Below are 25,640 nucleotides of genomic sequence, written 5' to 3'. Positions count from 1 at the left end.
CTGCCACCCAGAATTTTGCTTTTTTCTTTTATTTAATACAGCTCCAATCTAAGGTAATATTTTAAGAGTGTTCCACTTTTGATACTATATTCTTTTAAATAAATTAAGTCAAGCTGTATTACTAAACACAGATGAATAAAATCATTCAGTAAACAAATAGTTGACATGCAGTAATGCAACCCCTCCCATACACACCCTTTATTCCCCACTAGCCTTCAACACTTAAAAAACAAACAAGTTAATCATCGAGTTTTGACAATAGCAGAAGGTTAAGTTCCTACCATGTGATCCAGATGAATCAAGATAATGGACTATTAACAAAATCATTCACACATTATTGAACAACACTGGCACACAATTCCCTCCTAACCCACAAGGGGGGAAAATGTAGTGAATATTAAAAATGTTTAAATGTTTCAAGTCCTAAATCCCGGTCAATCCACAAAGCGCACAAATACACGATTTAAAGAAAATTTGAAGTCTTTCTCTCGCCTGCTGTTCACAGAAATCCGTGTTTGAGAGCATAGCCACTTGGCCAATACGATTGCTCAAAATGTTCCCTAGTGAGTGATTCCTCCCCGCCAGGAAAAACTAGCACCTTGAGCAAATAGCACAAGTGCAGAAACATAACGTGCCCACTTAGAAGTGATATAGCTATGAAAAAAAGGCTGCTAGGTCAAGCCAATAACCAACAAAATGACTGAATGTTTTAGAAAAGAGCAAGCACATGCTGCATGTTCCCACGATTATCTAGAGGATGCAATTATTTGCTTCCTTCCCAACCACAACTTTCCCTGCTAGGAAGAGAAGAATCATATCCATGGAATGCTGCTATGTACCAGGAAGAGTGATTCCACAAGAAGGAACATCAAAAATGCACATCTTCTAACCTCCCTTGTTGAGATAGTTTAAGACTCCATGGCTCTATTTTCTAGCCCCATTTTTTTTTAAACGCTTTAAATAATTTAGTTCAAAGTATAATTTTGACTCAATATTTTGAAAACTTCATTTCCACTGTCACAAAATGTAAAAAGATATTGAATTAAAGCCTGATTGTTGCAATATTTAAGAACTATTAAAAGAACTAGTTTATTGAATGAAAAATTTATTGCAATAAACTTTCCAATCCAGAAGTGATGTGAAATGCAATTTCTAGACTTGTCTTCACCAATCAGCATCACGGAGAGTCAATTCATTTTATAGTGAAAGCCAGACCATAAGCAAGCCTGGGGTAAGAGACTAATTTACTGTTCATTTAAGAGCTCTCTATCAGATCAGGAGATGTGGAATCCTTTTCTTTAGTTCGTTTTACTTACCAGAGTTGGTGAATTCTGATCAGGCCAAAATGACTCTGGAATTGGCCAATGCCCAACAGGAACACCAGTTTTAGGGTTAGGTCGTACATAAATGAGTTTATGACAACTATGCCACGGTTGAGAAGCAAATGAATTGATGGGCCTGGATGAATCAACAAGTCCATCTAAAATTTAAACAAAGCAAAAAAAAATAAAATGAAAAATAAAAAGCTACATGGCATGCATTTGTTTCCCAGGAAGTTCTATTAACAACCAATGTCCCATTCCATTTGTTTCAAAGACACCAATTGTGCGTGCTGAACACCTACATTAGCATGTAAAATGGCATAATTTAAAGTCACTTTAAGAACGTTTGCCCTCATTCTACAGTCCTGTTCCAGTCACACAGCAATTCAACTAAGTGCACCACTGCTTGCACAGTAGACTACACAAAATGAAGTTTATTAAGTACTGGCTTTAAAAATGGTACAATATACAAGTCTAGATTCACTAACACTGTCCTGGCAACAAAAACAGATCACTGACATTTTATAGTCTCACTGAAAGTGATACAGTGTACAGGAAATAGTGTTAGTATTAGTTGAAATTAAATGGGAAAACTTCTCCAGGGAAAGACAAAATTTTTAGAGGTGTAAAATGTACCCTATTGGCAACAGATTCAGTCTTAATTTTCAGCAGTCTAAGTTAAGTTCCTAATGCCCTATTAGTAAGTCATTTCACTCCTCCCTCCTCCTCCACAGAAATGCAAGTTTAAGGGTTTTGTATCAGTTAACGCATTATGTCCTATTACCTCACATACATTCCCCCATTTTTTTTTTTATTAAAACTGAAACAGTTCAAATAAACTCAGATTATTTCACAAAACCTAGATGTGGTTTTGGAACATGGCTCAACAAGGTACAAGTGCGTTGCTAAGCTTACCAGTCTAGTTTCCAGCATTTGTCACAGGTATACGCTTTTGATTTGCTTTGCTTTGCTTCAGAAATGGTTGACTGGTATGACAGAACATGCCCTTCTGTTACAGATCAATTCATTTCTCCATTTTTTGTAGCATGCAGTACAACAATTTGAAGAGCATTAACACTGCTACATTTCCCCACCCCAGAAACTTCTGCTGCTCTTGGTTTAGGATTGAATTTATTTGCTTCCTTGACGCATGCCAAGTCTGAGCTCTCTCGACACTTTTGTGCTATGCTGATATGTACACTCTACTATTTTATAGCTTTGGATAAAAGAAAAAAAAAAAAAAAACCCAAACAATCAAGTTCATTCAGTTGCTTTTCCATACAAGAGCAACCTTGCGACTCCAGTGTCCAGACCAGCAGATGTCAGGGTCTTTGCTTAGTGCCAACTTGGACTGCACAGGATGCTGGGGGTAAGTCTAAAACATTCTCCCAAGTAGATGAAAAGGCGTTATAAGGAAAGCAGGCAGGCAGGCAAACAGGAGAGAAAGGCAGGGGGGGAGAAAAGGTGGCTCAGAATGAAAGTAAGGGTGATAGATGATCATGGTAGAATGTCTAAAGGACCCCCCAAAAGCAATACACACACTTGATTTTTTTCGTTCTACTTGCATACTCTAAGTGTCTTCAAGTTTGCTTTTAAGTGTATGATTTTCTGTGTATGTAAGTTGTTTAGGAAGACTCTTTCCCTCCATGCCAAGGGATCAGTTCTCTCTTCTTAATTTTACGTGTCGAGTTCTGCAAGTCTGAACAAATTGCCCCATGATCAACAAACGTATTTTTTCCCACACTCTCTCTCCTGTCCTGGCACATAATTTTTCACTTGCAGTTAGGAAAGAAAAGTTTTGATCTATCACAGGGTGATCAGTTTCAAGCAGCACAATGCCAAAAACGTTAAAAAACAGACACCTTTACAGTGTATCAATTTAAAACCTCATCTGAAGTTTGTTCTTTTTTTAAAACTTTGTTCTTTTTTCCACTGTAGCACCTAAAAATGAATAGAATTACATTCTTTTCCCCCATTCATTTTGTGCATTTGACAGCACATGCATACAGTCAGTTTTACTGTTTCCCCCATATATAGTCAGTTTCCTCTGTTTCTGAGGTTCACCCTACCGAACATGGGGAGAGAGACGCAAATTACTAGATTTCAAAGAAGCAGTATCTCCAAGACTGATTAAATTCTGTTGCTGTAAGAATTCTTAATGGTGATCCACGGTGGTAATCTTCAAGAACTGTAAATCTAACAGGTGTCTTTTGCAATTGCTTTCAAAGGCCTTGTCTACAGGAGGTAAAACAAAGGTGTATTTTTCACATATGCAACATATGTTAAAATGCACCTTCCTTCCAGCGCAGAGACAGCCTGAGAGCACCAAGGATTTGTCAACACCAGACATTTTGACCTCAAGTTCACTGACTGGCAATTAACTCTAACTCGCTCATGTGTTTCAAAAGGTTAGCATGTACACTCCCAAACATTAGCTTCAGGATACTTGTTGCTCTTTACCCTAGGCTGAGCTCAAGGGTAAAGCAAAATGGGTGTGGGGGGGGGGGGGGGAGTAGGGGAGCGGAAGGGGGGGAGGAGGAAGTAAATCCACATTAGCCTTTACAAATGTGCTGAAGACCTCAAGTTACTTGAAGGTGACTTAACTCTGGTAAAGTCTAGTGAAGACACGCCCAAATAAAATTCACACACAGCTCAAATTTATTTTAAAAAAAGAAGAAGTTCTTACAATAGATTTTGAGGTATTTAAAAACAACAATATTGTCACCCTATACTGCTTTGAAAATATACATAGCATTCACAAGACTGGTGTGAATAATGCATCCAGGATGCTTTCCAATTATTTCAACACAGTACAGTTATTAATGCCTCTACTACTTACTTCTGTTGATGAGAGACAAAAGCTTTCAAGCTTGTTGAATGTGGTACCAAGCTCTTCTTCAGCTCTGTGTGGCTCATAAACTTGTCTCTCTCACCAACAGATGTTGGTCAAGTAAAAGATATTACCTCACCCACCTTGTCTCACTAGTATCCTGGGACTGACCGTTAAAACTACACTGCAACCACTACTTAAAACAGGAATAAGTAGAAATGTTGGACATTTTCTGTCTTTTTAGCTGTGGTTCCTTAGTCAACAAAATAGCAAGCAATAAAGGCATTTCATTCCTAAGACAAGATAGTTTAAGGAAAAATCTCAGATACCATACACATCAAGGATCTACACTGAGCTTACAATGCAACAAAACAAAAACACTTGTACATAGATTACAGCTACAGAGATGAAAATGAATAGTTAGTTACTGTACCTTCTCCAATGGGAGCTGGGTCTGGTCCTGATTTTTCAAAGTTAATAACAACACCACTCTGAACTTTTTGAACTAGAGATTCTAAACACTGGTTCAACATTCTTTGTGTCCGCACACAATAGGAGCGACCTATAAGTAAAAGAAGAGCAATGCAGTTAAAGTCTGAAAATAAGTCACAGCAAACCTTAATTGTATAAGTAAGGGAGGATACTATTTATTATAAAAATAAAAGTTATATTATATGTCAAGGCTCTTTCAACTTTACGTGGAATCACCACGGCAGAGTTGCTGCTTTAGTGACAAACTCAAATCATCAACAGACATAGCACAATACTTCCACAGTGCAAACAATACAGACTATGAAAGCCAAGTTGGTCTCTTCCATCCTGTGCACTGTCACCAACAACATAGGCTTTGCAGGCCAAAAAAGCCTTCAGTGACAATAGTGCAGACCCATTGGAGGCAGTTGGTTTGCACAGCTCAATGCTGTTGATGATCCTTCTGTTCATTCTTGTGTAATTCACTCCTTTTAGCTGTGCTAGCACCAGAGGGTTAATGAAGTAAACAGTTATTAAAGGAAGCAGGTTTTACTGAATACATAAGGAATAGACCTGATGAGTGAGATGGTTTCATTTTTAGTCACTTTTCAAAGAAGACGACCAGCCTTTTATAAAGAAAGGGGAAGGGATTACAAAGTAATGTGAAAAAAAGTGAAAAGCTGTCAGATTTAAGAGAGCCAGTATTTTTTAATTTTAAAATACTCTTGCAAGGTAGAAACCCAGATACAGCAGTGCTATGCTAACATGTTGAACTGGCCAGGATAAAGTCAGTATCCAAGGTGAGAAAAATTAGATGCAAAATTACTTTTCTCCCTCCATCCCCCAAGAGCATCCCATTAAGACAACTTAGAGAGTAAGACAAATTCCACATTGAAACCAAAGCAAAACAACATCCAACTACCTCCTGTCACTTCACACATCTGTGTGATTGCAGATTCATCTGTGGGTACGCTCCCGAGTTGCTCTGGTTCAACAGAAGAAGCTCCTGGCAAACGCAGCACTAGGGCAAACAGCCTTTGATCCCAACGAAATGGTTCTTTGGTTAGTTCACTTCCAGGTAGAGGAGAATTCAAAGGAAGATGAAGCTAATAAAGAAAGATTTGAAGAAAGCTTTAAGGGATCAGATGGTCATTTGAAGACATATACCCAAACTAATCATCAAAATAATGGATAAACTGAAGGACCAGTTTTCTTCTCTATTAATCAGTGCTCTCAAACTGTAGTCTGAACTCCCAGTGGCTATGGAACTAAACAGTGGGGCATTGGGAGAGAAACTGGTCCACCTTTCTTAAAAAGTGGTCTGCAGAATGAAGCTGAATTACCACCAATATAAATCTAATTCATAATTCTTTTAGCACACTGCCAAGATGCAAGTTTACAGATTTTAAAGCTGAAATACTTTTAACTGTTAACAAGACTCCGCAAAGAAAGTTAGTGTTCTCCTGTAGCCGTTTTAAAAAGTAAAACAAATACAAAAGTCTTACCTCCTCTTGAACACCAGCACTATGTGTCAATTTGTTTCCATCTGTGATGGTAATTAAAATAGATGGCTCTAAAAAGAACGGGTTCCTCCCCTAGAGAAAGAATAAAAACATGTAAAACAGTAACAAATAATATTTAATTCCATACTTCAGTTAAACTCATCAATTTACAGCACATAAAACACGGTATCTGCCTTTAAGAACTTAAAATGCCAAACAATCTTATAAAAGCTTGAGATGGTGTTAAATCTGTGGACATGTAGAATTCCACAACTGACACAATACTGCACATCAAAGCCACTCAGAACTTCAGACTGACCACAAGTGTAGAACTCAGACCTCCGGGCCATAAAGTCACAGTTTCCTATCACTTAAGCAAAAGGTGAGTGTTATGTAGTGTCATGGGGGTCTACTCCTAACAGCGGTACATCTATATTCTAGCTGGCTCTCCTTGCAGGAGAAAATAAAAACATCAGTATACTGTCAAATACATTCAGGACACTTAACAGTGGGGAAAATTAAACATCTTTCAAACTGGGCTTTTTTTTTTTTTTAAACAGATGATTACATAGTTCATTAAAATATCATACTGAGAAGGCAAACATAAGAGAGTTTGAAATAGTTAGTTGATAAATGCCTACAATTTTAAGATTCCAGGTATACGTGCATGCACACACAATATGGACTGGACATAAATAAACACAACATCTTTCCACGTGGCTTCGTGTGTGATATGAGAACTAGAGTTTTAAAAATTAAATCTATACTTATATAATCTATTTGTAGTTATGAAGATTGATAGTACATAACACAAGAACTAGGGGTCAACCTATAAAATAAATAGGCAGCAGGTTTAAAACAAACAAAAGGAAGTACTTCACACAATGCACAGTTAACCTGTGGAATTCGTTGACAATGGATGTTGTGAAGGCCACACCTATAACAGGATTCAAAAAATAACTATATTCGTTCATGGCCCATCAATGGCTATTAGCCAGGACGGTTAAGGATGCAATCCCATGCTCTGAATGGCCCTAGCTTCTGTTTGCCAGAAGCTGGGTGTGGACGACAGGGGATAGATCACTCAATGATTACCTGTTCTGTTCATTCCCTCTGAAGCATCTGGCATTGATTATTGTGGGCAGACAGGATACTGGGCTAGATGGGCCATTGTTCTGACCCAGTATGGTCATTCTTATGTTCTTATTAAAAAGAACCTGACCATTTTACTATAACCAGTTCAAAGCAGCCCCCTCATTTTACTCATACTCCATCAACCCCCTTGCTCCAGATATTTAACAATATCCACAAAGCAGCAATTGTTATAAAGAGTGTTTGATACAATGTGAAGAAAGAACAAACATTTGTTACCTGTCCATAATTGTCTATTCCAGATACTAATCTATTGAGATTTAACAAGTCAAACGAGGATCTGAGAGCCTGCCCAAGGGTAGTCAATCCTGAAGCTTGCAGGTTTTTCAGTTCATTCATGAATGTTGCATGATTTTCCTTCCATCCAGCCTGTTATGTAGTAATATAGAGAGAGACAAGACAGTTTATTGGTCATTTTTAGTAGTGATCCGGCAACATCAATTGCAGGGTATGATTATCACCTTTCATCTCAGAGGCAGATTACATTTCTCATTAGCAGGTAGATGCTGTTGTGCTTGTATGATGCATACATTTGAAACAAACAAACAAACAAAAATCAGAGGAGCCACACAAGTATCTTCCCACATAACTGCAATGTGTACAGAACACGAAGTACATAGTAGGAGACTGACAAGCTACACACAGTATTAAGTTTTTGAAACAATGACTATGTCTATTTAGCTCTTTTTATGAAAGATGCAGCAAAGCGCAAGTGACTAATGGAACTATTTGGGTACTTCCATGAGAATGAGAACATTTGATTTTAAAAATGTGTCCAATGAATGGCATTTAGAAATCAAACATGAATACCTAAGGCATGGTGGTGAATGAAGGAGCTGCAGGGACAGCACGAGCTACTCTTGTGGTGCTCTGCAACTCCGCCCCCAATCAGCCTTACCCAGAAAAACATGCAATACGTGCTCAAGGGCTAGGCCTAATAGCCAGCGAAAGATACCAGTGCCATCACATTCTTGCTCCCAGTTCAGTGCCCACCCCCGCCCTAGAACTAGAAAGACGTCAGACAGCTGTGTACCATTAATTGAGGACTTTTCAAAACTGTATAATCAGCCAACTTAGAGAAGTTTCACAAATGTGACTCACTATATTTCTCACTTTTCTTGTACTTCCTTTCCCTCCTGGCTTCACTCCATTTATGTTCATATACAGATCATGCCTCTTTTATGCTTTCCTCAACTCCCTTCCTCCACACCCATATTATATATTTGTAAAAAAACACACTTTTCTCCTACCCCGGTTTCTCTGCATCCTACCTCGTAATTCTAACTCTTCTTTCTTCTGCCACTTCTTCCTTGCTGCTGGAAACTGGCTCAGATTCCTATCAGGTTGTTGCCCAGAACCCTTCGGTCTCTTTAGCAGACAGACACTTACTAGTTGAAGACTGATAGTTGCATGGTCCCAATCCCTCCCCCACTGCTGGAAGGGAGAAGGGACATTCTGTCTTGTCCTCTGCATCCCAGAGACTCCTGACTGCTGCAATGGGGAGTACAGAACATCTCTCCAATATTTACAGTTCACTCCCTCAGCTACCTGGCTGCTGCAAGGAGACAGGTGTGTGCATGTGCAAGTGTTATTCCACCCCTTACCCCCAAGCCTCAGTTTTGAGTCCTCTACACCGAATAGTGCCAATCCCTGCCTTTGCTGCTGCTCAGAACTTACCTGAGCAGCAGCAGAGTAAAACTAACTCAATTCTTGTTAGTTTCGCTAATGCCCACCTAACAGAGCGCTGGGCCTTGGAAGGCATGCTTGTGTCCCATTGCACCTGTTACTGCCCTTTGAAACGCCAAGCTGTGTTGTAGGCCATATGCCTGCTTCTAGTCATGTGTTCTTCAGGAATTTGCACAGAAGGCTTCCGGTCACTTTAGGCAGGGGCGTACCTGAAGGGGGTGGGAAATCTCTGAAGCTATTAGAGGAGGCCAGAGTGGGAGATAACTGCAAGTGCTGACTGTAGCAGGAAGACTCAGCTGAAGAGGACTGTAAAGCTCTGGGAAATCTTGGTGATAAGGACTAAGGCAAGAAATAGTTAAAATCTTAAATTAAACTTAACACTGAAGTCCTGGCCATCTATCCTCTTTCAGCAAAGTAGGTGCCTTACTCCAACAAGGGCATTTACACTCTGTCTTAAGTAAGTCCTTACTGCAGGTTCAATGAAATATTCTTCACTTCCTGCTGCTTTCAATGAAGTGATGTCTAGTTTGGATATCTGTTTGTAGAGCACTTTGGAGAAAAGAGCAAATGTTTTTATAAGCAGTAACCATGTTCTCAGATCCTTATCTGTTCTATCTTCAGCCACAACAGGAAGAGTAAAGAATTAAGTTTCTTCCTTAGCTTTAAATGCAAGATCTATTTAGATGAAAGATGCTATATGTAAATTAAAAAAAGTCACTAATTTCTTTAGAGAAGTGGCTCTGAACCAGGGATACGTATACCACTGAGGGACAGAGATCTTCAGGGGGTACATCAACTCCTCTAGATATTAGCCTAGTTTTATGACGGGCAACATGAAGAGCACTAGCAAAGTCAGTACAAACTAAAATTTCATACAATGACTTGTTTATACGGCTTTATATACTATATTAGTGTTTTTCTACCTGGGGTCGGGGGGGGGGGGGTCGCAATTTATTTTACAATTATACATAAAGTAATTAAAAATGAGAAAGTAAGCAATTTTTCAGTAATATTGTGCTAGAACACCTTTGTACTTTTTTGTCTGATTTTGTAAGCAAGTTTGTAAGTGAAGTGAAACTTGTGGTATGCAAGACACATCAGTCTCCTGAAAGGGGTACAGTAATGTGAAAAGTTTGAGAACTACTGCTTTAGAGTAATTCTATGTTGCATCGGAGTGAGTGAATTATATTATTAAAACTATGTCCTGCATGTTGTGTAAGCTATTTTTTAAAGAGGTGACAGCAAACATGGCCCTAAATGAATGGACATATATTCAGGACAAGGAGAATGTTATCTTAAAATCCAAATAAAAACATTATTCCAGACCCCTATTGGGAAAATGGGGTGAAGGAAATGGAAGGAATCTAGATTACTCAGGAGATTATACTGAGGGCAATTCTTTATTTCTATTTAGTCAGCAATTTGAATCCAGGTCAGCTTGGTAGTATCCAAGAATTGATATCATAAAATGGCTATCTGATTGGCCTATATGAAACGAGTTAGACTTCCATCCAGTTGTCCACACCACGGCTAAAGCCCAGAGTCTCAAAGAGGGTTAGAATTGAACAGAGAAAGAGCCTTAGCTGCTGTGGCATGGTTAACAGTAGTTCTCCAGAACAGAACATTAGCAGGCCAACACTGGGAAGCTTACCAGTCTGTGAGATACCCCTTCTGCAGAGAAAAAAGTTATCCACAGGAGTCAGCCTCACACTGTGCACAAGTGTCAGCTTTCATTTTAAAACCAAATTTAAAAACCCACATGTAGTGGAAGGTGTTTGGTCTTGCATTCATATGGCTTCTTTTCGAAAATAAAACAGAAGCCACGTGAAGTCGGGGCATACAAAAGTCTGATTAGTTTGGGTTGTTTTTGTTTGTTTGTTTTTAAAAAGAGATAGAAGCCTAAAAAAAAAAAAAACTCACTTGTTTTACCCCTTAAATATATATTTAAAAAATTGTTTTAAAAACAATGAAGTTTGGGACTCCTCCCCCACCCCAAAAACAAGCTGCTGTTATGAAACAGATTCTCCCCCTCCCGAATATGCCAGGCACTGCAGCCTGGGGGAGTCTCTGAAACTTGCATCACTGATTTTGGTAACAAACATCCCTGCCCCTCAACTCTACCCAGCCACCCTCCAAATTACATGTTCCATGGTCTATTATTGGACAGATGCATTGACAAACTTGTAGATTGGGGGGGGGGGGGGTCCTTAAAAAGAGGCAGCCAGAGCTAGGTACCAGAGCTCTTGAAAGAAGCAGTTTTTGGTACAGAGCTGACTGCAACTGAGATTTCATCCTTTCAGGCTGAAGACAGACTCATTTCTAGACTTCAGGGCCTCCCAAAGGTGTTTATCTTCTGAGGCAAGATAAGTGTTGCAAATGATCTTAAAAAGTGTCAGGTAAACTCCCCAACAGATACTATTATCCCACCTGCTGTTCTTTGAAGCAGAAATCTCCAGCGGCAGGACACTTGATTGTGTGCTTTAAAATGCTAGATTAGAAGCCCTATGAGTGGGGCAGGCTCTATGCATCTTCTCTAATCTCTTCAAACCAAGGTTGTTTTTTGAGTGGTAGGACAGCAAAAAGCTCAGAGAAAGACCAAAGCGAAGAGCTTTCAGACCTATTCTGAACTCCTTGGTATCTTGAGAACCATCATTCAGTGCCCCAGAAGTGGAGGGAGAGTATGGACTGGGTACAGGTTCCCAACCTCAGCAATGCAGACAGCCCTCCTCCATTCCAAGATCTGCCCCACAGATATTTCAAGATAGTCTAATAACCAGCTAGAAGAATCCCCATCTTTCAAAATCCCTCATTTTGTTGCCTCTAAACAGGTTTTTTCACCCTGAATCTTCGCAGTGGGTTTTTTTGGGCCAGCTCCAGTTCTTTTGACTTAACTGAACAATTGCAAAGGACCGCTGAATCCTCCTAACTCTTCAGTACAACTGCTAAATGTCATTTGGTAGGAGTGCCTGCCAAATGAGCTACATTTCTTGGTAGTAAACCAGGTCCCAGCCCCAACTCAAGACATGTTTTCTGAAGAATGGTGTTATACGTGGAAGGGGTTCCTGATCTCCTTTAACATATAGATTGTGTATTCTGTCACTTTCCCACTTATGGAAGCATAATTCTTTCATGTCTTAACTTTCAAATGATCTTGAGTGCATACCTGGATTTCCTCCATTCCTCCTGAATGTCTTGTATATTTCTTTTTTGTAATGAGCGATTCTATAGGGCTATTCCATGTGAGGGCAGGGTATACAGGATTTCCCTAATTCCATACCTTGTTTAAATAAATGCCTGTGGAAGTAAAAGTAGCCTTTTTGTCAATTAGTGCAAGGCTTGCTTGGAGGACATTAAAAAAATATCCAAGTGAATAGTACAAAAATCACTTCTGTAATATGGTTCTCTTGGTGACTTTGACCTAAGAATGTAACACTGAAAAATGACAGGGGTATTCAGAGTACTCCAGGAGTTGAAACTAGACCTGGGTTTGAGGATTTCTATATTCTTGCTCTTCCTTCCCCTCAATACACTGTTAAAAGAATCCTGCAGAATTATTCAGTGTAATCATTTCTGTCCTCGTGTCAGCAGCAGCCTTTCCAAAGCGGTTAGGATTATAAATTGCTGCCTTGGAAAATGCTACTGTGAGGGAATAGTTATTTTCCATCTGCTGGTAGGAAATTTTTTCACTTGACCAAAGCTCGGAGAGCCGGGAGGAGTTGGAGATGCAAGTATTGAAACAAGGGGTAGGTCTACACTTTGCTTACCGCTGGACCAGGAGGTAAGCAATCGATCTTCTGGGATCGATTTATCGCGTCTTGTCTAGACATGATAAATCGATCCCGGAAGTGCTCGCTGTCGACGCCGGTACTCCAGCTCGGCGAGAGGCGTACGCGGCATCGACGGGGGAGCCTGCCTGCTGCGTCTGGACCCGTGGTAAGTTCGAACTAAGGTACTTCGAGTTCAGCTACGTTATTAACATAGCTGAATTTGCATACCTTAGTTCGAAGTGAGGGGGGGGTTAGTGTGGACCGGCCAAGGAGAGTTAAAGAGGCGATGTATGCAAATAGACAAGAATAAAGTCAAATCCATAGAGCAGTTATATTTTGGATTCCTTATACATAAATTCCAGTTGTGAGACTTCAGTTTTTTCAGGTCTTCAAGTATCAAATTCCTAGTGGATCATTTTTATACACAGAATTTGTTAACACTGAGTAGACTACATCTTGGCAAATAAACTGAAGTGTCAATTTGCCATTACTTGAGAGTTTAGAGGAAAAACTGAACAGAACTGAATTTTAATGGGATGACCTTCTGGTGAATATGAAGGTCTAATGAGGTACTTATACTGTACTTGCTTTTCTGGGCATTTGTGAGAATCACACACCTGCTGCCCCAACCCATGATTGGGCAAAAGGGATGTCAATCAACCCTCTGTAGCACTAAATAGAACTTTCAAATATCATCCTGTGGAATCCTGAAATTTGTCTTGTGAAATACTTTAATTGAAGAATTGACATCTGGTGGCTCTGCACAACTATCCTGTTTCCTTCCAGACAAAAGCTGAAGAGAATTGCCAAGCGAAGAGAAAGGGTCCACCAGCTAAGTGAATAAAAATAAAGTAGCAGAACTAAGCAGTACAGGAAAGATCAGAAATTAAAGAGTCAGTTAAGTTTAAATAAATAGTTTTAATAGCTGGGAAAATTAAGGTAATTGGTGTAGAATTCAGTTGAGAGGTTTGGGGACCTTCAAAACAAAATGTCTGAATAAAAACAAACCACCACCACCAGGTTTTCGTAGCCATTCACTTTCAGTTTGGACAAAAAGCACCATCCTCATGCAAGAGTATCAAAATGCAAGAGAATAATAAGCAGACAAAATCCCTGGATTTTAGATATGTACAGAGCAGGATGGACTGATTTAAATCAATTTTCCCACCATTTGTACGCTTCAGTTATTTTCTAATGAAAGGTGCACTTCCATTGGTTGATCTAACCATTCAAACATGTTGATTTACAACTAAATAGAGCCTTTACACTAGATCTGGTACATCTTTTTGCCACCTGGCAGGGTACACTAACTATATACATTTATTTAAATAATTATGTAATTCAATATTTTCGGATTCTTGTTAATTGTACATTTTAGTAAGTTGGAAAATGGTGAAGGACATGCTTTTTTACTCGATTACTAACTTTTTGCTCATGATTTGTGTCAAGCTGCATTAAAGAATGGTAACTGGAATTTAAATACATGAAACAGCATATACATTTATTTTTAATGAAAGAAAACAACCTTAAATGTTCAACTGCATCTTTTTTCACACCCTGAGCAAGGCAGCGAGGGTAACTTAAGTTTTAGGTCTAGACCAGCCCAAAGACATGAGAAAGCACAAACACTGGATCACAGAATTGCATGATAAAACTACACTGTATATTCTGCCTTCCACTGGATTGCTTAGGGTCCAGTCCTACTCTCTCAATTTAGAGACTATTTCTAAAATCAGTTCTTTGACACTACACAAAGACCTCCTTCGAGTTAGCAGGCAATTTAATTTTGGGGTGCCAAACATCCTGTCATGTTAGGGGATGTGAGGGAGATTCCCAAACCTGAGCCATTCTTTTTGGGTGACAGATCTGAGGAACTGTCCCAAATTGAGATGTCAGAGGAGGTTTTGGAACAAACTGATAAACTAAACAGTAATAAGTCTCCAAGACCTGACAGTATTCACTCAAGAGTTCTGAAGGAACTCAAATGTGAAATTGCAGGACTACTAACTGTCATCTGTAACCTATCATTTAAACCAGCTTCTGTACCAAATGACTGGAGGATAGCTAATGTGATGCCAATTTTTAAACAGGGCTCCAGAGGTGACCCTGGCAACTACAGGCCAGTAAGCCTCACTTCAGTACCGGGCAAATTGGCTGAAACTATCGGAAAGAACAAAATTGTCAGAAACATACATGAACATAATTTGTTGGGAAATAGTCAACATGGTTTTTGTAAAGGGAAATCATACCTCACCCATCTACTAGAATTCTCTGGGGGGGGGGGGGGGGGGGTCAACAAGCATGTGGACAAAGGAGATCCAGTGGATATAGTGTATTTAGATTTTCAGAAAACCTTTGACAAGATCCCTCACCAAAGGCTCTTCAGCAAAGTAGGCACTCCTGGGATAAGAGGGAAAGTTCTCTCATGGATTAATAAATGGTTAAAAGATAGGAAACAAAGGGTAGGAATAAATGGTCAATTTTCAGAATGGAGAGAGGTAAATAGTGGTGTCCCCCAGGGGTCTGTACTGGGACCAGTCCTATTTAACATATTCATAAACAATCTGGAAAAGGGATAAACAGTGATGTGGCAAAATCTGCAGATGACACAAAACTACTCAAGATAGTCTGCCCGGGACTTAACTGTGAAGAGCTACAAAAGGATCTCACAAAATGGGGTGACTGGGTAACAAAATGGCAGATGAAATTTAATGTTGATAAATGCAAAGTAATGCACATGCAAAAACATAATCCTAACTATACATATACAATGATGCGGTCTAAATTAGCTGTTACTACTCAAGAAAGAGACCTTGAATCATTGTGGATAGTTCTCTGAAATCATCCACTCAGTGTGCAGCGGCAGTCAAAAAAGCCAACAGGATGTTGGGAATCATCAAGAAAGGGATAAATAATAAGACAGAAAATATATTGCCTCTATATAAATCCATGGTACGCCCACATCTTGAATACTGCGTGCAGATGTGGTCGCCCCATCTCAAAAAAAGATGTATTGGAATTGGAAAAGGTTCAAAAAAGGCAACAAAAATAATTAGGAGTATAGAATGGCTTCCATATGAGGAGAGATTAATAAGACTGGGACTCTTCAGCTTGGAAAAGAGGCGACTAAGGGGGGATATGATAGAGGTCTATAAAATCATGAGTGGTATAGAGAAAGTAAATAAGGAAATGTTATTTACTCCTTCTCATAATACAAGAACAAGGGGCCACCAAATGAAATTAATAGGTAGCAGGTTTAAAACAAACACAAGAAAGTATTTTTTCCACGCAAAGCACTGTCAACCTCTGGAACTCCTTGCCAGAGGGTATTGTGAAGGCCAATACTATAACGGGGTTCAAAAGGGAGCTAGATAGGTCCATCAATGGCTATTAGCCAGGATGGGCAGGAATGGTGTCCCTAGCCTCTGTTTGCCAGAAGCTGGGATTGGGTGACAGGGCATGGATCACTTTATGATAACCTGTCCGCTCATTCCCTTTGGAGCACCTGCCATTGGCCACTGTCAGAGGACAGGATACTAGGCTTGATGGACCTTTGGTCTGACCCAGTATGGCCGTTCTTATGTCATCTTTTTTACTCTGCCTCTGTGCTTCAGACAGGCCAGCATTTGGAAAACTCAACAGCCAGGAGAGCGGCACTCACCAAACTGCCATGCTAATGGTGAACAAGCAATTTTGAGCCCTAAACACTGAAACCTAAACCCACCCACCATTCCTTAGAACAAAACACTTAGATAGCCATCTAGTGTGTCTTTGAATTGTCTCTTAAAATTGACTTTCAAAAGCAGCAAGAGTTCCTTTTCAGTTTAAGCACATTAGGTAAGTTTTTAAGTTATATATCTGGCCAAAGAGAAATGGCTAAGGGCTTCCCAAAAATACTGGCAGGCTTGTAGTGATCTTCATTACTAAACCAGTCTTGGAGAAGCACCTCTCTAGACATGTCTCAGTAAAGGAGTATAAGCACTATATACCAGGGGTCAGCAACCTTTCAGAAGTGGTGTGTCGAGTCTTCATTTATTCACTCTGATTTAAGGTTTCGTGTGCCAGTAATACATTTTAACGTTTTTAGAAAGTCTCTTTCTATAAGTCTAATAAATAAAGAAACTATTGTTGTATGTAAAGTAAATAAGGGGTTTAAAATGTTTAAGAAGCTTAATTTAAAATTAAATTAAAATGCAGAGCCCCCCAGACCAGTGGCCAGGACCCAGGCAGTGTGAGTGCCAATGAAAATCAGCTCGCGTGCCGCCTTCAGCACACATGCCATAGCTTGCCTACCCCTGCTATATACCATCTGGAAGCACTGCAATGTTTAAATTTTAATGCATCAAAAGTGTAGTAAATTCAGATTGAAATAATTTGCTCTAAACTCCACAAAGTAGTCACACACAATAAAAAGGTCTGCAGAATAGTCATTGGCTCTAAAAATTGCCTTAGAGAAAGTCAAGATAAACAAATAAATAGTTTACCTAGGCTACTTATAGCCTAGTAGATAGAGGAATTATTTCAGTTTTAACATTCTACTTTTCACTACTCCTGAGGTCTTGTTTTGTGTTAGGCATTCAACTTTGATTTAATTTCACTATCCCGTCAGTTTCAGCTTTGGATTCCCATCCAATAGCACGTTATTGCTTTTAAATTCCAACATAGTAGAGGATTTAAATAAAAATTAGGACGGCCCATTAATTTTTTTTGAGTTAACTGTGATTACTCGCAATTAATTGCAGTTTTAATCGCACTGTTAAACAACAGACTACCAATTGAAATGTAGAAAAACATCCAAAATATTGAATACATTTTCATATATATTGTATTCTGTGTTGTAATTGAAATCAAAGTGTACATTATTTTTATTACAAATATATGCACTGTAAAAAATGATGAGAAATAGTATTTTTCAGTTCACCTCAGACAAGTACTGAAGTGCAATTTCTGTCGTGAAAGTGCAACTTACAAATGTAGATTTTTGTTACATAACTGCACTCAAAAACAAAACAATGTAAAACTTCAGAGCCTACAAGTCCACTCAGTCCTACTTCTTTTTCAGGCAATCGCTAAGACAATCAAGTTTGTTTACATTTACAGGAGATAATGCTGCCTTCATCTTATTTACATCACCAGAAAAATATTTTTTTTTTTTTACAGTGCAAATACTTGTAAACAAAAATAAATATAAAGTGAGCACTGTAGGCTTTGTATTCTGTGTTGTGAAATATAAATCAATATATTTGAAAATGTAGAAAATATCCAAAAACATTTAAATGGTATTTGATTAATGTTTTTAATTGTGTGATGTTTTTAATCGCTTGACAGCCCTAATAAAAATATTTAGCAATTACTACATTCCTATGGTGCTTTCAATAACTGAAAGCAACCTTCTTTTATTGAGAACATTTCTATTAGTATTAAGAATTGCAAGATCTCTTCTCCCTTCTGTTCCAAAACAGACAAGAGAAGCATTAACCACTTAAATAGATCTTAAAAAACTTCTCAGCACATTGCCCTTTCAACCCACCCAAATTTGAGAGCATTCTCAGAGAGAGGCAGCGACCCAGTTCGACACACCAGAGATTGTACCAAAGAGGGAGTCCCAGACACCTGTCCTTTCCCCTTCCCTCTCAGCAGCAACTCCCTTCATTTTCAAACTCCCCCCATACAATCTTTATATTCTTTGACTCACGTGATACAGAACCCAAGAACTTATCTTGAAGTTTTCCATTGTGGAAAACTCTGCCTCACCACCACCCTCCTTCCTCCAGAAATGGAGATGGAAACTCTTTAAATAATTTCAATTTTTAAAAAACTGCGCTGTCTGTGGAAAGACTGATTCAGTTTCCTATCTACAAAATTATGGTTATAAATTTTCTTTTTCAAGTCATTCTTTCTTCAATAGGTGAAGAGAACAAGATCAAAAGCAGTACTTAACACTGAGTGCATAAATACTGTTTACTGTGATTGATAGCCTGTCAATAAGCTCTTTTTTCATGCTGATTGTTTTTCTTAATTCTGTTTTATTGTTTTTCCATGACATTTCGAACGTCACACAACGTACAACCAGCTCTGGCTACTACAGCCACGTAAACCCTGCTCGTGTGTAAAAACAGCAGTACACATGGTCCTTTTCAGAGGGATCTATGGCATTGAGCTAAAGGTACAAAATATGTAAAATTTTAATTTCCATTAGGAGGAGTTAAATGTGCTGATCTATTTGTAAAAGCCACCTCTTACGCAATACTGAAATACAAGTTGTATTAGCCAAATCCTAATGATTGCTTCGCAACTTGTTTTTCTTATTCATCTTAACATTTGTTTCCCTGCATTAAAGTTAATCCCCAAATGTATTGATTGACACCCATAAATCTGCTAATAAAATGCTTCTGATCATCAGATCAAACTGTAAACTGCAGGCATTCCGAGTAGAACAACGTTGTCTGCACCAAGGAAAGCAGAACAGAGAGACCATATGACTGCCCAGGTTTTTTTATAATATAGGTATGTATGAAAATATTATATTCAAATGTAGCTCTGAGGCAAGTAAAATAATTAATACCATCAAAGAGCAAACTGCCAGCAAGACAGGTCTTGTTACCTGTTTAATAGCTGTATTTTTAAATAACTGATATCCAGGGTTTAATCTGCAATATTTTAGACATTTAGATGGCTATGATCAAAAGCACCATTTTTTTTTTTTTTGCTGCAGCAACATCAAGGCCATCACATATGCTTAAATAAATGAAAGAATATAAACACAAAGAGGTCATCATAACCCACCATTTCAAAATGTATCAGTATTTAAACAAGGAACAGAAAACTATCCAGAATTTGTTCCACTCAGTAAACAAGTGAGCATATCAGTATGGTTTTGAAGTAGTATGAAATTTTACAGTATCTACTTTAATTCTGTATTTAAACCAGCTATGTGTTTCATGTAGTAACTTATGAAGATGGATTATATGGACACCGTAGTTTAGAAATAGTAGGTACTTCTGGATTATAAACTTAGATAAGTAAAATACACTCCCAACAGTGCAAACAACATTCAAGGACCAAAATCTTTAAGTCAAGGTTAACCAACAGTGCCTTGTACGCTTCCAGAATGTCAAGTGTACTAAGTTTTTGGGCAGTGAATTCCCCCCGCCTCCCACCCCTTTTTTTGGAGGAAGCGGTGACAGTCAGGGTTACATGACTGAGACACACCAGGAAGCCTCCTGGGACCACCTCACTGCCACTCAGGAAGCAGTTCTACACTTCTCCTGGCCCCTCCATTCCCTAAGCAGGACTAGAGGGACGAAGGAAAGTAGGTGGTAACTGATGGGCTGCAAGTAGCATATCTACCAGCTGGATTCATCAAGAGGAAATGGAGGAGAGCCCCATACTCCACTTTAGGGTCTGGTGTAGGGAGAAGGTGCTTTGCACAACCCTCTATAGCATAAGATTGCAGACATATGAACTCAGTAGGTATTCTCCTCCCCTCCTCTTTCAAAGTCCACCTCGGCCCCTGTTATGGAAAACCAATTTTCAAAATAATCTCCCTATACATGTGGACTTTATGAACAGCTTTTAATTTTCAAAATTCTGTAATGTGACGGACCATAATTGAGAATCTCTTGCCCAACTGACCCCAAATTGCACCACTAACTTTATCCCTGTGCAAAAACATGTTATAAGAAACAATTTTGAAGATTTTTTTTGGGGGGGGGGGGTGAGATAGCTGTATCTCAGGAACCCTTTGCTCAAATAACCTCAAATATGGACCACTAACCTACCCCAGATCCTCAAGAGGCACAGAAATTGTCAGGTTAATCCAGGTAAGCATGTGGACTTCACAGCACTTAGAAAAGTCACCTGTTAAACAGTAAGAATCTCACCTTAACTACACAGGTGCTACTACCCCACTATAGTACCGAGATAAATGTTGATCAGTTCCAAAACCAACAATAATATTGTTAAACTGTAGCCCTTTGCTTATACTAAAAATCTAAAAGTCATTAGGCACCACAATTTTTAAAAGAACAAACACTGCAATCTTTATACATGGTTTGTTTGAAGCTTAATAGCACCTCTGAAAAAGTTGCTAAAATTAACTTCAAGTCCCTTTATCTTTAACAGCAAGCATAAGGAAGGTACACCTCTACCCCGATATAACACAAATTTGGATACAACGCGGTAAAGCAGCACTCGGGAGTGGGGGGGCTGCGCGTGCCAGCGGACCAAAGCAAGTTTGATATTACGCGGTTTCACCTATAACATGGTAAGATTTTCGGCTCCCGAGGACAGCGTTATATAGGGGTAGAGGTGTACTTGCTTTACACCCTATACATGAATAGAATTGTTAATATCACTTCTTGTAAAAAGTTCACATTAGAGAGCTAAGCACAGCATTAAAAGCAGAGAAGCACAAGGCAACTGAATAAGCATCTGCTCACTTCAATACTCTCTGGTTAGTGTTTTTTTTAGCTAAACAGCAATATACCACATTTTAATACCTTGTTTTGTGGCCAATTCAAAAACAAATTTAAAAATCAATATTTGAAAGAAAAATGTAGATGCTCAGTTTGAAATTCAAACTAAAACTACTGATCCCAGAGACATATCTTCTTAATACCCAGGCCTTACACAGAAAATGCAAGTACCTCAATCTCTACAGGGAACTGGGGAGAAATGGATAGATCAATACAAGTATCAGGCAGTTACAGATTCTAAATTGCACACAGAATGTGATTACAAGGACACCACTTAAAATGTATATTCTAGACATGAACCAAGCGTTTTACTAAAACCTTGTCCCTTGTATTTAGAACAGCCCCCCCATATGATCCTTTTCATCTTTACGTTTAGAGTCTCCAGAAAATATTAAGCAGAATCCATGAAAACTGAATTTGAGAGAGTGTAGTTTTAGGTATTCAAATTCTACTCAAGGTTTTCAGTGTAACAGTAACAGAGATTATATATTAAAATGACAGTTGGCATATAGTTAAGTGGTATTGTTAATAGCTGCTCTGTACGGTGATGTTATAGATTCTGGAAATAGCTGTACTCTGTGGTGGATATATCACAATATTTGACTAGAGAACACATTAATAAGACAAGAGAAATTAGGGGGCAGGGAGAGAGAACAGTAGCAAGTTCCCAAACCCACAGTCCACATTAGTATCAAACAGTTAGTTTTAAATGTAAGTTAAAATAAAGTTGGTTTAAAATGGTGGCATTCCTCCTCCCCCCATACCCTTGTTTTCCCAACGCAAGTTACTGAAGAAGTTGATCAAGTTGTACAGTATTGCTAGGGTCCTACCAAATTCACAGCCATGAAAAACACATCACGGACTGTGAAATCTGGTCTTTTGTGTGCTTTTACCCTATACTGTACAGAATTCACGGAGGGAAGAGGAAGAGTCCAGCATTTCTCAAATTGAGGGTCCTGACCCAAAAGGGAGTTGCGGGGGAAGCCACGAGGGAAGCGTCACAAGATTATTTTAGGGGAATCATGCTATTGCCACCCTTACTTCTGTGCTGGCCTTCAGAGCTGAGCAGCCAGAGAATGGCGGCTGTTGGCCAGGCATCCATCACTGAAGGCAGCGCCCCACCAGCAGCAGCGCAGAAGTAAGGGTGGCAATACTATACCAGGCCATCCTTACTTCTGCACTGCTGCTGGCGGCGGCTCTGCCTTCAAAGCTGGGCTCCCAGCCAGCAGCCGCTGCTCTCCAGCTACCCAGCTCTGAAGACAATGTCACCGCCTGCAGCAGCGCAGAAGTAAGAATAGCAGTACCGCAATCCCCCTTACAATAACCTTGCAATCCCCCCCACACACACACACACACCCACCCCACTTCTTTTTGGGTCAGGGCCCCTACAATTACACCACCATAAATTTCAGATTTAAATAGCTGAAATCATGAAATTTACAATTTTTAAAATCCTATGACTGCGAAATTGACCAAAATGGACTGCGAATTTGGTAAGTATTGCGTGAAGACACTGAATCATTGGATAGTGGAGCTCTCGCTAACTAATCTGTAAATCAGACTCTTACAACTAAACAGCCAATTTCATGTATGTATTATGGCTCCAAAGTTAAAGCTGAAACCAGAATATTCTAGACAATTAAGTCACTAGACATGCACTACTTTTACCCATGAATACAGATCCACGCAAGTCATGAAACTGAAGTTTATCAGAGAAGCAGCTTTTCACATTAATGGTATTTTCATAGTATGCAAACACAGGCAGCCTTCTGTGTATTCTTGTTACAGTAAGTTCAGAATATCATTTATGTACCATTGGGTTCAAAGTAAGTAGACTATTCTCCTTAGGGAGAAACATTTTCAAAACCCAAAATGAGAATGAACACATTATAAGCAATTAAGAATAAAGGAAGACTATTTACAATCTTATAGTATTCATTATTGCAAAAGCTAATACATACACACATTCATATTTTCAGAAATCAATATAATGGTACATCATATAGTTTAAGAAGAGAGTTCCTGCCCCAAGGAGTTTACAATCTAAACTATTATGTACATTTTTATATAGATTACAAAGCCACGCTATGAAGCCTGGATCATAGTTTAGTCATTCTTGTGGATTTTGCCTTGGTATTTTGATGAAAAAACAGCACGTAGTACACAAGAAACAAAGAGCATTTGGCAAAGAAACTTGGAGACAACTCCCTATTCACAACAGAGAAGCTTTTCCACTTATTTGCAGACTGTCTTAGGCAGAAATATGTATTAGGATTTTACAACTTAAACTTGTTATAAAAAGTGACATTAGCGTTTGAAATTAGTTAAGCCTCTTAGTGCAAACATTTCTGCTTTTATCTAGTAAGCCCTTAAAGCCATCGGATGTGTCTATGGACCTGCTCAAGATAAAACAGAGAGCCAAGTAAAAAGACAAAATCTAAATGGCCATAGTGACTATTAGCGATAGGGGTTAGTGTCAATCTAACTTCTCCAAAGAATCCTACCATTTCATACCATCCGTGTCTCACATAAGCATATGCAGGATCAGGGCCTTAATTTGCAAATTCCAGTAGACAATGAGCTGCTTAGATGCTTTAAATAAGCTTAGTGTGGCAATCCACACTGCCTCTCCTTTTCATTAGTTATAAGCAGCCAGTGAAAACAAGTCATCTAACTGGAAACCAGTTAGATGAATAAGACAACTTTTGACATCTGACTGGATATGGAGTCATTTCTACACCGCTCTCTCTATTTAGAATTCAATTCCTTATCAGAACGCAGTGCTTCATATTCTTTCTGAATAAACTGGAATTTAGAGAGCTCCATCAATTAAAAACCCTCATATTTCCATCTGAAAGTGGTCTAATATTGCTAGAAGTAACTCTTACCCTTACTGTAAACTAAAGGGGAAAAAAAAAAACTCTGCTTTTTCAGTTTTTTGTGCATTTGTCTGCACTGTGTATCACTAATTTGCCATTGTTGACATTTGTACCGCTTCCCCGGGTTCTACAAGACAATATTTACTAGAAACCACAGTTGAAAGAAGATAGCAGGAAGGAACGTGCATTGAAAATAGGGAGGGAGAAGAGCCTGAGCACGTTTGCTATTGACCATAGGCCCACCCAGCAACAGGTATACACTTTTAAAAAGAGTGCTCTACCAGAAAATTAAAAAAAAAATTAAGTAGTATCCATTTAAATTGAAAGCTGTCACTATTCCATGGTATTTCCACTAGAGGGCTAATTTCATAATCCCCCCAAAGTTCAAGTGAAATAGTACTCAGTTTAGTTTTAGATTTTAAAATGCATCCATTGGGGGCCTCGGCATGCATAAGTCTGCCTTGCCCCCAACAAAAACACCCACCATTTTATTTTGCTTTAATCTTACTTGCCCAATCCCAAGATTGTCCAACTAAAAATAGAATCAAGTAGTGCGTCCTCTGGTCATCTTTCTTTGGGACTACTGAATCAAGCTACCAAAAAAATCCTGAATATTACACTTGGAGACGGAGCAGCAAACTGCGGGGGAATTATTACAGCTAGCAGACAAATTATTCCCAAGCAAGTAACAGTAAGTGGATTCCAAACCTATTTTGTTCTCAGAGGGCAATAGTCATAAGGGATTTGCCCCAATCTCCCTTCAAACTAAATTACTTCTGTTAAGCAAATGAATTTAAGAGAACAAAACAGAATAAGAACATTTGTTAGTTTTAAACTACCTACTGTAATTTATTTGTTCGTGCTCAAAGTCACCACTCAGGAAAAAAAGACTATGTAAAAGAACACCAGGGTAATGGAAGCCCAAAATAAATTGGTTAGAACAAGATTCTTCACTGAATTTAGGACTTTGTTTTTTGGGGGCTGGCTGAAGACTTTACACATGATGGAAGATAATTTTAAGGCATTTAAGTAGTGTGCACAAGGCAACTTTTAGAAATGGAACAAATCAAAACTCATGTTTCTATATTGTCCCTTTTATACAACCTTATAACAATACTTAAATTATGTATTAATATTTAAGTGATTCCTTCTGCCCACCAATCTGACCTGCCTCTTGACTAGATAATTTTGAAGACCTCTCAGATTACTTCAGCTACAAATTAAGAGAAAGAAATGTTCCTCTTGCCAAAGAGGAACAGAAATTCCTCTTCTCACCCCCAACTCAGAACTCCATTTCCCTCAACTCACCTTCACTTCAGCCTCATCTTTGACCCAGAACTCTGCTCTTCCCGTATCTTGTGACCTGCCTAGAACCACCTCCACAATACTGCCCATTTGCACCACTGCCTCAACTTCAACTCTGCTGAAATCACCATCCTTCATCTCCTCTTACTTTAGACTACTGGAACTCCTTTCTCCATGGCTCTAAATCAGAGCTCCAGATGCCCACCTGAGCAGAATGCTTCTGCCCGATTTCTTACATGTATATAAAAA

The 25,640-nt window shown here is 38.9% G+C and overlaps 1 protein-coding gene across 5 annotated transcripts in view; it reads right to left on the bottom strand.

Annotated features, from left to right (window-relative positions):
• Window positions 1–25,640, bottom strand: part of LOC128842976 (integrator complex subunit 6-like) — a 60,032-nt gene that overhangs the window by 23,117 nt on the left and 11,275 nt on the right. For all 5 annotated transcript variants that reach the window (XM_054039390.1, XM_054039391.1, XM_054039387.1 and 2 more), the window contains exons 3-7: window positions 7,497–7,646; window positions 6,129–6,218; window positions 5,546–5,729; window positions 4,586–4,714; window positions 1,317–1,480 (exon numbers count right to left, since the gene is read on the bottom strand). In XM_054039390.1, the coding sequence (XP_053895365.1) occupies window positions 1,317–1,480; window positions 4,586–4,714; window positions 5,546–5,729; window positions 6,129–6,218; window positions 7,497–7,646 (717 nt within the window). The remainder of the gene's footprint in view (window positions 1–1,316; window positions 1,481–4,585; window positions 4,715–5,545; window positions 5,730–6,128; window positions 6,219–7,496; window positions 7,647–25,640) is intronic.

The sequence above is a fragment of the Malaclemys terrapin genome, chromosome 9 (genome assembly GCF_027887155.1).
Source record: "Malaclemys terrapin pileata isolate rMalTer1 chromosome 9, rMalTer1.hap1, whole genome shotgun sequence".
Taxonomy (NCBI): Eukaryota; Metazoa; Chordata; order Testudines; family Emydidae; genus Malaclemys; species Malaclemys terrapin.
The sequence above is the reverse complement of the archived record's forward strand: the minus strand, read 5'-3'. Positions and strand labels throughout refer to the sequence as shown.